Source organism: Dysidea avara, chromosome 5 (genome assembly GCF_963678975.1).
Source record: "Dysidea avara chromosome 5, odDysAvar1.4, whole genome shotgun sequence".
NCBI classification, from domain to species: domain Eukaryota; kingdom Metazoa; phylum Porifera; class Demospongiae; order Dictyoceratida; family Dysideidae; genus Dysidea; species Dysidea avara.
Window position 1 is genome coordinate 13,758,035 of NC_089276.1, and position 12,982 is coordinate 13,771,016.

At 37.7% G+C, this 12,982-nt stretch overlaps 2 protein-coding genes and 1 long non-coding RNA gene across 3 annotated transcripts; 1 reads left to right on the forward strand and 2 right to left on the reverse strand.

Moving 5' to 3' along the window:
• The first annotated feature begins 1,317 nt into the window (after positions 1-1,317).
• On the forward strand, positions 1,318-2,867 carry LOC136256782 (uncharacterized). The gene is made up of 3 exons (XM_066049803.1): positions 1,318-1,721; positions 2,061-2,229; positions 2,274-2,867. Exons 1-3 carry the CDS (start codon positions 1,328-1,330, stop codon positions 2,743-2,745), a joined length of 1,035 nt encoding a protein of 344 aa, XP_065905875.1. The 5' UTR covers positions 1,318-1,327; the 3' UTR covers positions 2,746-2,867.
• Positions 2,771-3,559, reverse strand: LOC136256783 (uncharacterized). The gene is made up of 3 exons (XR_010701649.1): positions 3,412-3,559; positions 3,226-3,358; positions 2,771-3,173 (listed from the first exon to the last, which is right to left on the reverse strand). It is a non-coding gene; the product is annotated as an uncharacterized lncRNA (long non-coding RNA).
• A 1,559-nt stretch (positions 3,560-5,118) lies between these two features.
• LOC136255019 (uncharacterized) lies at positions 5,119-9,113 on the reverse strand. The gene is made up of 3 exons (XM_066047740.1): positions 9,038-9,113; positions 8,485-8,626; positions 5,119-5,805 (listed from the first exon to the last, which is right to left on the reverse strand). Exons 2-3 carry the CDS (start codon positions 8,611-8,613, stop codon positions 5,119-5,121), a joined length of 816 nt encoding a protein of 271 aa, XP_065903812.1. The 5' UTR covers positions 8,614-8,626; positions 9,038-9,113.
• Positions 9,114-12,982: the final 3,869 nt, after the last annotated feature.

Genomic DNA, 12,982 nt, shown 5'->3' on the forward strand with positions numbered 1-12,982 from the left:
ACCATCTTCTTACTTATAACCAAGATTTGCACATTGCCCAACAACGCAATCCTGTCACGTGATAAAGTGGTAGTTCACACGTGACAGCTTAAGGCTGTGGATACAACGTAAGGCCAATGAAACTTGATTACCAGTTTCTCGCTCAGATTTTTGAAATTTTGATGAGGGCGGGCGGTTATTATTCATTATTCATTATTTTTCAAAAGCACAACACACATCCCAAACATGAAGATTTCTGCCTAAAAAGTGAGATCTACATTGATTACTCTTGCATTAAATAGCTAAAGTACGTTACTAATCCATATAACAAATGGTTTTTCCATTAGAGTATAGCTGATTGCTCCATTAGAGTAAAAGTGACTGCTCTATTAGAATATTTCAATCTGAAATTCCAATAATGAAATTCCATGCGGGTGTATCAAAAGCATGCGGGCGATGACGCGAAACTGCTAATCAAGTCTCATTGGCCTAATATAATATTATTACAGTTACTTTATTTTATGAGTAATATGTAACTGTAACTAAATAGTTCAGTTGCAAGTAATATGTAATATGTAACTAGTTACTTTTACAAAGTAACTTGCCCAACACTGGTGACCATGATATGCTGTAACTATAGATGAATGGTGTGATTGCATAATAAGCTACAGAAGTAAGTACACATTGCTAGTATCACTACACAATGCATGATTCAAGCATCTTTTACTGTAAAAAATACACTGAAATTCAATCTCAGAGAATTAGAATTTTAAAAATTTCCTGGAGGGAAATGGGTACCCTTCCAGTTTAGCATGCACATGCTCAGTTGCATCTTATCCTTGGCCCCCCAACCATGAAGTGCTTCCTACACCTATACATACCCCATACCCTCTGTATACTAGAAAGGTGACAAAAACAGCCTAATATCATATGATAGACCAATAATGATGTAGCTTATGACAGATAATGATAGACCAATAATGATGTAGTTTGTGTATTTAAACATGCAGGGAGTCCACTCAGCTTATGCAGATTTTCAGTGGATAACATAAAAAGTGAACCTCAGTGTGTTTTAAAATCAATATTTGCCACCACCATCTGAAAACATATAATGTTGTTAAATCCTATACCACAACAGTCAGTATGGGCCTCTCCCACATGCCACAAAAGTTTTAGAGAAATGGACCATCACAATTAATCATCATCAAGTTAATATTGACATGTCAGACTATCCATAGATACTAGACTTATAATAGGGATTGGCAACGGAGGCGTAAACGGAAATAATCCGCGTTTCGCTTGTCCGTATATTGAACATTTTAGTAAATTATACAAGTACCTAGTTGAAATGTCTTGCGGTACGTCAACTCGAGGTTCGGAGGCGAAAGTTGTCTTAGATATACTGCATTCTGTAGCAGAGAGTGAGAACTTTCTCGTGCCGTCTGTGCGAACAGACAATGCCCAAGAATTGGCCAGGGAAATACTACGCAAGGCCGAGGAGGGGGTAGGTGGACAGAGTGGGAGTGTCTCAGAGGAATGCAGTGCTGGAGAGGAATTCCTCAAGTTTTGTTGTTCACTGGTGGATACAATAAAAGTCATAAGTACACCGGACCTTCACCTGAAGTCATTGAAATCTCAACGACGAGGGATATGGACCGGTTTCCATGCGGCTCGGTCTGGAGAACTTCAGCAATTGTGGACAACAGTTTTCGGCAAATTGAAGATAATTAATTCTGATATTGGTAAGGGTAATTAATACCAGAGGCATTTTGCTGTGAATGAGTGGCAAGGTGGGCCGGACCGGCGCGCACGTTACCGCCCAAAAGTTGTAATTTAGAGTCAATATATTACTGAAGACACTCTAACAGAGCAGTCGAGATATGCTCAGTACACATAAAATATATTTTGAAGAAGTTTTTTTCTTTTTCATGCATGATCACAAACAGAGTTTAATAGCCTATATAGATTGCATGTTGAATGCATGCATTTAGCTATACCTATATCCATTGAAAGCCCAAACTAGCTAGCTATGCCACTGTTTAATTTAGCTGCCTTAATTATGACGTGTAATATTTCTAAAGCACTACTTGTCCAGCATATCAATCAAGCACTTCTTGAGCGGTTCATGCTTACATCTGAGCATGCAAGTAGTGAAGTTGTTGTGCCCAAGCTAACTGCAGATGAACTCTCAGCCTTATATTATACTGCTGGGTATGTACCCTTTGCACTCCGGAAAAGGTTTAAAAGAAGGTTTGTGACTGACTATTGTTGTTTTACTTATTCCGACTTTTCAGACCAGATCTTTTATCGATTCTGTCAAGGTTTGATGCCAGAGATGAGTTTGGAGATGCTGCCACATTCCATGATTACATGAGATATGTTGAGAGGATAGATAGAGAGGGACTTTGTAAAATTAATTCAAAATCGTTTGATTTTTTCCAAGATTTAGAGGTAATTTCCAGAAAACATCTAACAGCCATCATGAATAAGCAAGCTATAAGCAAGAAGGAAATGATAGAAAATATTATGAATGATGAAGATATGCTGTTTAGCTGGATGCTCCTTATAACTACCAGTGATGCTACAGAAGATGATTTAACAAAAGAGCTTCTAACTCAAGTGGTGGAATTGTGGCTAGCAATACGCGGAAACTCTTGTGCTGGAGACTGGATAGAGTATTATAAACAATCAAAGCAAGAACTAGTAAAACGAAAGAAAAGCCTTCGAAAAGTATTGAAGAGAGGGAAATCTTCTGTTGAAGAGTGAAAGGCAGTACTGACATATACACTTGATGAACTAAATTGTAGTATATAACCTATTACTATACATTTCATGGTATGATATAATATAGCTATACAATTCAATAAATTGATGCAGAGATTCATCAATCGAGGTGTTCTCTCACTGTCTTTTACGCTTAGGTATTGGTGCATTGTTCAAAGGCACAAGAGGATTCCTCTTTTCACCTCTTCTGCAGTTTCCTCTCACAGGATTTTTAGCTATTGACCCTTGGATTCTGATGGATACACTGCCTTTTAGAAATGAATTAACTGTTGGGTTATCACAATAGCCATTTCTCATCCGTTGCTTTCCAAAAAAGCTCTCGAGTGGGTCCTGGCACAATCTCTCACTCAGAATGTATTTTACCCCAGGAACACCAAGCAAGTACTCTACTAACTCAACAAAGGAAAGTGCTACATTAAATAGGTGTACATAGTGATTATTCCAAGAAGTAATTATCCTTACTGGTCATTTGAAGCCCTTCTAGTGTTTCCCTGCTCAAGCACAGTCTCTGCCTGTCTTTTGGTGAGAGGTCAGAACGTGCAGCAGCCTCTTTCCTCCAGTTGTTTAAATACAAAAGGAATTCATCCGTAAGCCACTGTATGTCAGAAGAATCATATTTTTTGAAAGTGCATGTGTTACATTGCTTACTTTCAGACGTTCATCACCTCTTGATTCATATGGGGCAATATCAATGTTTCTCTTCTTAATATATTCCTTTGTGCTCCGTGTGTTCAGACAATCAAAAAACTTATTAAACATTGAGCAAAACTTTGCTGTCTCTATTGTAGCTTGTGATTCGTTCAGCTCTTTAGCGACACTTACTCAACACCTGCAATGATATTGCATCAAAACACCAATACATTTTTACATGCACACTATAACTATGTACCTATCTTTAATATGGCAGCCACCTATGGGACCAAAAATGGACCCAATAATGAGGTCAAGAACCCCTTATCTATATTTGGTGGGAATTATCAACTAGAATGATGTGTTCTTACAGAAATGGCTGCTAAGTAAAACCTCACTGTAGCTATAACATTATATTATTCAGTCCCTGTATACATGTTAACACATACATTGTACACACTAATGAGGATGCATGGAATTCATTCTGATGGCCTTACCTGAGCAGCCAAGTTCACACGCATCTTTGAATAGGAAGTTAAATTAATATGCTCCATTTTAATTTTACGTAATATTGAGACACCAAACTTAGGAGCTGTGCCATTCCCACGATGTTTGTGGTACAAGTTAATTAAATGTTGCCAAGAAATGTACTGTCCATTGACCTACAGTGTAATCAAAGGACAATATTTCTACTTATGTATATAGTTAGCTATAGACACACCTGAAGAGTTCTGCTTCTTGTGTGGGCAAATGAATTTGACCAGCAGTTCCTGACTGTCTTAATTAAGTGTGGCACATCCGATATAAAAAACAGGGGACGCTGATCAGAACTGTAAATATTGGTGGTTTTATAGGTAACTTTAAGCTCGTTTGATAAAGTTTCATCATCATTTACAGCTTCATTGCCATCAACTTCATCATCATCTGCTTCAATATCATCATTGTTAGTGTTCAAACCAATGGTCTTATGCAATCTAAAAAACTTGCGATTGCAAGATGCACCATCTGCAGTGATAGCAATGACCTTAAAACCTCAAGCCGTTCAATGCATCCCCACACAATTGGAAACAGTTCTTCAGCAGATAAGGATGCACATGGAAACTGTGCATAAGGGTATTCTAGATCAAGAAACAATCCTCTAACCATAAAAACAAGCATGTTAGTAGCTATTGTTGGCTGTAAACCCTTTTCTGACCGTTCGAGTTCAGATAATTGGTTTTTGATGTGACTTAAGTTAGTAAACCCAATAATCTCAGCAGTGTTCTTATCATACACAAGATCCTCCTTCACTTTCACTTCATCCATCACTAAGCACACATACTTCTGAAACTCCGGTAGTGTATGAATATTTGTCATGTTCATTAGATGTTGGTCAACCTTATCTATAAATCCTGGACCTGCTTCCATCCAGTGTGTGTAGTCTCTAAGTGTTCTTTCACAAGGAAGGGTGAGTATTCCAGTGCTTCTAAGGGCATCATATGCAGAAGTTGACATCAGCTTTAAGTGCAGGCACCATCTAATCAATGCAGGGTGCCATCTAATCTGCCGTTTGTCTTTTGCTTTCAAAGCCTGTAGTTGCTGTTGCCAAAATAGTCTGTGAAATGAACCCTCTGAATATGATTGTAGTATAGTGTTGGTGTTTGCTGCCATTATGCTCTGTAAATCATGCTGCAATGATGGGTCGACTTGATGACCATTCTTCTCTACCATTTGTTGTATCTTCTTTTATAATTCATTCACTTTATTGCGTTGGTGGTCTAGCTCTTTTTTGAGATTACTCATCCTCTTTTTGCTTTGTTCAGCTTTTAAGTTTTGGTAAGTTGTGTGACTGGATGCTTCGGTTCGCTTTGATATCATTTCTTCAGTGGTTCTTAGCTGACGGCTACACAGTGCCCTAAGTGTTGCTCTATAATTCTTGCATGCATCACATCTGATGTTGTTGGTGAGGATGCTGCATTTGGCAGAGCGTACAGTGGACTGATATTCTTCACCATCTAAGGAAATACTGAAAAAATCATCTGTAAAACTTGAAGTTGTGCCATCTGCCGCTTTAATTTTACCACCTTGTAATTCACACAGTTCTGTAAACCTAGGATCTGGATTGCCAACACAGACATTCAATCTGTCTATAAGAGATAGCAACTCCACTGTAGATGTTGTACTTAGTGAAACAGGTGTATCGGCCAGAGCAGTACAATCTTCAATATTGACTACTTTACCATGGACATGTAATCTCCAGGACAGATCCTTATAGATAGAAAGACAGGTAGTAACAACAGCTGGTTGGGATGTGATTGTATTTTGATGTCCAATTTTGCAAACATCAGCATGGTTAACTGTAGAGTCAAACTTGATCGACCAGTTCTCAGGAAGCACAACACCTTTACATAGTTCCTCTAACAGACTTTGAGCCTAAATAAAACACAATACTGTAGCTAACACCAAGAGTACACAACATAAAACTCTTGCTAACACGATGAAATGCAAAAATTTTCACATATAATACTCTAATATAACAGTCATATTCAGTGCTGCAGCATAAGTGAATGTTCTATTAGAGTACATCAATCTCCATACTGAAATGATTCCAGACTTCCAAAATTAAGCACACGACAGAGGAGGGGCAACTGGGAAATTTACCCCCCACTTTGTGGGGCCCGTTTAGCCCCTCCCCACCCCAGACCTTACGTTATCAAGATAGAAATACTCTAATAGAACAGTCGCTCTAATACAGCAAAGAAGCTGCTAATTATAGTCTATTTCAGAGGGTTGGTATTATAGTGTTTGATGTGCATTTGATTACCATCCTATTAAATGAAGTAGTCACTCTAATACAAGTAAACAATCTCGGGGTCTAATTTCCTGGGCAGAGCTGAGCCTGAGGTATGCCCCCAGATCTCCTAACTTGGCATGCTAGTGTGCTTTGCACACTACGCTAAATCAGTTATATACAGGAGTCCCACATTCTGGGGGCCCAATATTCAAAGTCTTTCGGTGGACCTGCATATAAATATTCTAGTAAAGAAAAAGTAACCCGAATTCGCATTCATTGCTGCTCTATAAGTGGTAGTTCCTTTTTTTTTGTTTAATTGGTCTGCAAATTTAATAATGCAGAATAACAAAACATGTTCAATTAGCCAGTTATGGGTGACGTGCTCTCGCAATTTGATAAACCCATGGGCATTTTATAATTACTGTGGTTGAAAGTACCTCAGCACATATAAATATAATTACATTATTTGAAACTGTGCACTTGTAAGACTTTCATTCTGATTGCAGTGTGAGGGAACTATATAGTGTAAAGCCAAAGGAAACTTTTCAAAAAATTCTGCATGCCAATAAAACACTCTAATAAGCAACCATCTACCTGGCAACATATTAAAAACTGAATTACACAACTTTTTAATCACTTTTATGCTGGGGTTTTGTATGACTACTGTTCATGACCAAGGCTATAACAGTAGAATCAATGAAGTTATATTGAGTGTATGTTCCCCAGTATGTGAAACAGCAGCAATAGGTGATCGCTCACACATCTGTATTTACTTAAACTCAACTAACATATTCAAAGAAAGTGCTCTTATCATAAGCATAAAGTACTATATAACAAGAAAAAACAAAAATTGGTTCCATTGTGTCAGTAGTACTTCTCATTTCAGTCTGCACCTGCAGTACAGTAAAAGAAGACACATATCAAATGGCTTTTGTACAAACACAGCATCCCAAAATATGTTATTACGCCAGAGGAGGTTAGATGTCTGTCATGCAATGTACTGTAATTTTTATGTATATACTATCATCATGGAAAGTATCATCTATACATATGTAGAAATAATGGTTTGTTTGAGGTTTGATGAGCCAACCTCCTCTGCGTACTAGTCACAAACATACCTCAAATACATCATGTATCCACCTATCCTCTTCTATTACTCCACCTCTGTGCTAGCAACATGGCACACACACACACACACACCACACACAAGCGTTTCGCTGCTGCTACTATGCAGTCACACCTAACTAGTGAACACCTGTGCACTGCTCAGGTGCTTTGAGTCAGCACAGACAAATCTTCTTACAACAGGACTAACAACACACACACACACACACACATACACGCACCACACAACACATAAGCGCACACCAACACATACACATATACACACACACTAACGCATGCACACACACTACATACATATAAACACATGTCTATCAAAGCCTTCTGATAATGTCACACACTACACACTATTATAACTGAATGTCTGATGCTGTCTCCAAATTTCCCTATTCACATAGATGCCAAGGGAAGCCGAGTAACCTGATTTACCAGCTTTGAAGGGAAGACTTCCCTTAGCAGAGACGTAAATCCGTTCACTCAGTCTTGATACTATTACCACTACTTGTGCTAAAAGAGCACATACCACTGCCACATTAATCACACATCAAGGCCATAAATTAACTTTAGTCCTGCTTTTGTATACAAAAAAAAAAAGTTCCAGAATACTATGGATATATATGACTTTAAATCTGACTGCTCTAGTTAATATATCCAGAGCAGTTGGACCATTTCTAATGGCCCAGCATATACATATACAGCTACAAACAAACATAATAACGTGCTGAACAATTCGTCACATGATCCAGTTGCATGTTCATAAGTTGAGAACATCAACAGCATCAATGTTAAAAAACTTATGAAATTTCTTCTATAGATTTAATGCTACAAGTTCTATAAAAACGAAAAGAAAACCTAAAACTATATATTTTATAATATTTGACACTACCATTCATTTATAAATAATGCAATATAAATGGTATACCCGTAAACAAACAAATGAAAAATATGATAGCACAACGTATGCCATTTCATGACGTTTTTTGCTACAATACATTTACTGTTATTAGCATGGTATGAAGAATGTATAACAGTCTACCACACATTTACACAAAGTAAACACATCTTACATCAGGTTGTATGTGAAAGATACAAATTTAACAAAGCAATTAAAATAGCCGCCAACATAAATTTCTATAATTGCTAAATTTGTAAGACAAATTTAAGTATCCTTTTTCATTAATAATTATCCCACTTACCACTGGTTCATGATGACGCTTATTCCTCTGACCCTTGGGTGGTCTTCCAATCTTAAAATTCCCTGCTATTTGCCTCCTTCTTTCAAAGTTCTTATAGGAACGTCCTAGTTTGAATTTTCTCTTGCCCATTTCAAATTCAGCCCTACACAAAAGTTAAAGGCAGAACACATAAACCAAATAATGCATAACATTCTCCAATGCTAACATTTAAACCAAACCATGAAAACCATTAAGCAAGTGTTTCACAACGCTCGACAAAACTACACAAACTTATTTAAATATCGCTCTGAAATGACCTGGTAATAAGCATTCCCCCTCAAACAACGCCCCTATTGCTAGAATTTTAATCCATTAACACTCCCAAGGTAAAAATTCGAGGTTGGGAAATGTTAACACCGTTTAGGAACGTTGTGACACTTCAAAAAAACTACACAACAGTAAATAGCGTTGAACTTCACAGAAAACAACAAACTAACAACGCACTAAAACACACAACTAAAAGCCTCACCTATCTAATGCATTCTATATAGACGTGGCTTCAGTTAGAACGCACCAAGAATACGTACACAGCACGTCAGCTCGAGTACCAGTCACTCTAAGGAACCGCCATTATTGACTTCACTAGCGAAACAGCGAAACGCGCATTGATTTACGAAAATAATAATTTTGTAGTGCGTTGCCAATCCCTATTATAAGTCTAGTATCTATGGACTATCCAATTAAAAGCTTTTGACACTATAGCACATAAACAGGGCCGGAGGAGCGAAAATTGGATTGGTCAGGCCATTGACTATAATGTTGAAATTGCTACTATATACATTCCAGTGAGAGAAGAGCTGTTGGAGCATTCTAGGGGGGTGTGGGGGCATGCCCCCCACAGGAAATTTTTGAAAATTAGACACTAAGATATGCAATTTTAGTGATATTTCTAGCTAACTATATAAATATGCTCAAGCCTATCTGTTGTTCTTCAGAATTTCTATACTATGTATAATTGTAGACCTGACATACAGGGGATACAGCATGAAACTTGCTGTATGGTTCATTTAGTTATAGCTAGCAATTAGAAGTTCAAGGGGGGTCTGGGGTGCAACCCCCAGGAGCTACAGAAGTTTTGCAATTTAAAGGTTTGAAAATGCCTTAAAATTTAAAATTGATGCTAAATTTTAAAGTAAAACTATAGTTAGCAACTTGCAACTTTCCCCCCAAATTTCACAGGGAACCCATGCAGCATGCATGGCCCCCTTTAGGCCCCTATTTGGTGATTATTAGTTTCTCATCCACCGCCCGCATCCATTTTAGGCTACCGCATGGTAAGCCATTATTTACTCTGTGCATGCTCACTGAGAAGAACATGTGATACCAAACCGTCACTCAGTGTTGTTTCCTTGGCAAATTACTGCAGTGGATTCTATTTTCGACTGTTTTTCAAGCTGCTATAGCACGATTGCAACTAAAAACCAATGTTAATTTGTGGGAGGAAAGAAGGAGAATTTGGACAAGGTCTGTACATCAGTGTATTAATATTATAATGGCCTAATGGTAATGCCCTCCCGCCCGCATCATAATAATTAGAAAGACTGCGGGATGAGAAACTAATATTATAATCACCAAATAGGGGCCTTAGCTAGGATATAATTCAGTGAATTCACACAGCTACAATAAAAAGCTACACAGCTACAAAAATACAGTATACTACTATACTGGTTTGTATGAAGTGAACGGATAGTCACGAGACCAATCAGTATTCGAAAATGGCGCGATGTGGGTGAGACTGAGAGTTTGCTCAGTATCTCGACAGGACGAGTGGATAGTTGAAGAGGAGTGATTTCTGCTCAACATATCATCCAGATAGCCACCATGTAATGTATGGGTGTACAGCTTCTTGCCGCGGAATGAGTCATCTGGTTTGTCACTGTCAGCCCTTCGCCCAGTAAAAGAAATGCTAATGATTATTTTATGAAGATTGAATTGTGATATAAGTGTGCTGGTTTAGAATCAAAGAAGGCACCTGCCTTACACGTGATAAATGCCAACTGTCAGCACACGTGATACTGTTCGTAGAACCCACAATCATTTCTGTACAAAACGATACGAATGTTATGCTGTACTGTAAAGTAATTGGAGGTACTATACGTGTAGTTCTGTGCTTTATTTAGGCTGAGAAACCAGGTAACTACTCGTGTCATGCATTTTCAATAACATCTGTAAAATGTACGTAGCTACATGTAGATGTGATCGTCCAAAGATTGCATGAGAGTAATGTAGTTCGAGCTGGTCAGCTAGTTGGTTCAACTCCAAATTATTGGTCCGGCTCAGGCCTGACCAACCGGACCGTCTCCTCCGGCCTTGATAAAGCTATTACAGACATACATGGCTTACCAATAAAACCCAGAGAGTTGCTGGGAAAGAGAGACATCTTAAAAACTGAAGGCTTATCCAGAGTTCCACAAGGCACAGTTCTAAGACAGTTAATGCTTTTATTGTAGATTAGCTGCTTAAGTATATAACTATTCACTGATAAATGTGCTCTATATGGAGTCATCAAATCAACCAAAGGCCATGGCTATTTGCATCAAGACTTGAAGATCTTAGTGTACGCAATGGACTAAAGGGTGGAAAACTCTGCCAAATGTGTTAGTATACATGTACTAGATATTCATCACCATCTTGGGCTACAGTATATCACGTCAGTCTATCGGTGGAACAACCAACATCTAGGTGTACTTACATAATTCCATATGTCATGGACCCATCACATTCAAGTAGTTAGTGATAATGATATTAGAACATGCAAACATACCATAGAATCAACACCAACAATTAAACTTTCAAAGAAGCTATAATTCTGCCCAACTATAATACTGCCAAACTGCCATGTAGGAAAAGTGAGTCTGGTTTTTGGTGATATCATATTTTTGAGCATTAAACCCTAACCTTCATCATCCCTAACCCTCATCATCTCTACCATACAGTAGGATAATGATGAACTCTTACTAGACTTATTTTATAGTGCCAGCTGCAACAATGTGACATTACACATATTCATGATCGCTTATTACCTCTATGACTCACCAACTAGCACATTCTATTCCAGAGCTATGATACTATGTTAATAGACTATACATGATTAGAAAAGATCACTAAAGTTTACTATCCCAATGTCAAAACTCATCAACTAAACTGCAGCATACTATAATAAACTCACATGACAGATAGTGAACTACACAACTAAAGTTCAGTAGCTGTGGACTACCTGGATCCTCTTATTGTAGTGATCACTGACATTATTTTGGGCTACTTCGTAAGGTTTGTTAAATTCATTGCATACTACTTAGTGACAAACAGGCTACAAAACATGTGTATAGCATTTAAACACAAATCTATAATCAAAAGCAAACTATACATGTCCCTTGTCAGACACCTATTTTACTATACTGTTCCCCAATCTGGCGGCCATAACTCATTGTTGACATCAACAAGTCCAACAAGCACACACTTTCACCCACCCAATTTGCAAAAGCACACACTTTCACCAAATAACTTCATTAGATACTCCTACTTCAATAGAATCCCTATTAACCTAAATCGCTCAATGGATACAATTGAAACTCTACATGTTCAACCTTTTCCTAACCAATTTTAACCCAAGTAACTCTTGTACATTACGTTTCCTACAAGCTCAGTAGAACCTACATGCCACACTGTGAGTACATTGACAGGAAGAAGGAAATGCAATTTTTCAAGTTCCATGCTCTCTTCTCCAATTTTTACATTTGCAAATTCCCTCTACCTTCATTTAGCTCAACTATACAGTAGGACCTCAATTATTTGAACAGTATAAGTGACTGCTCTTTAGAGTATTTTGTCATTAAGTGAACGTTCTATTAGAGTAAGTGTATGCTCTATTAGAGTAATTGAACAGAACTTTGTATACAAATCATTTATCCGAACAAATTCACTTATCTGAACACTTTTATGATTTAACTGGCACACAGGTGTTCAGATAATGGAGGTCCTATTATACTACTAAAGCTACTACTTACATAGGAACTTTAGTATTACAGTAGGACCTCCATAATCATTTAACTATAGTAGTTAAATATTGGATCTAGACAGTCATCTTATATATTTTACACTTATTTGTTAAGTTTTTTTGCATCATAACTTTCAATATTAACCATTTTAATTACTCCAACTTATTCAGCTCACTACGCGTGCATGATGCAGTTGATACAAAGCATACTTCACTGCGTTCTTCTTGTGAGATTATTGTGTGTCTTCGCTTACAGCACATAAAAATATAGTGTGTACTTTTGATGCTGATGCTACTTCTGCAACAGTCAAAGTAATTGGATTGATTCTAGGAGAGTTCTCCTAGCTGTGTTGGGCCAACGTGACATCCAACAGTGAGCCTACCCTTGTATAAAAGGGTGCAGCCTGTAGTTAGTTGGTCAGTCATTAAAAAAATGAATTTATCGAAGCATTTTAGATGCTC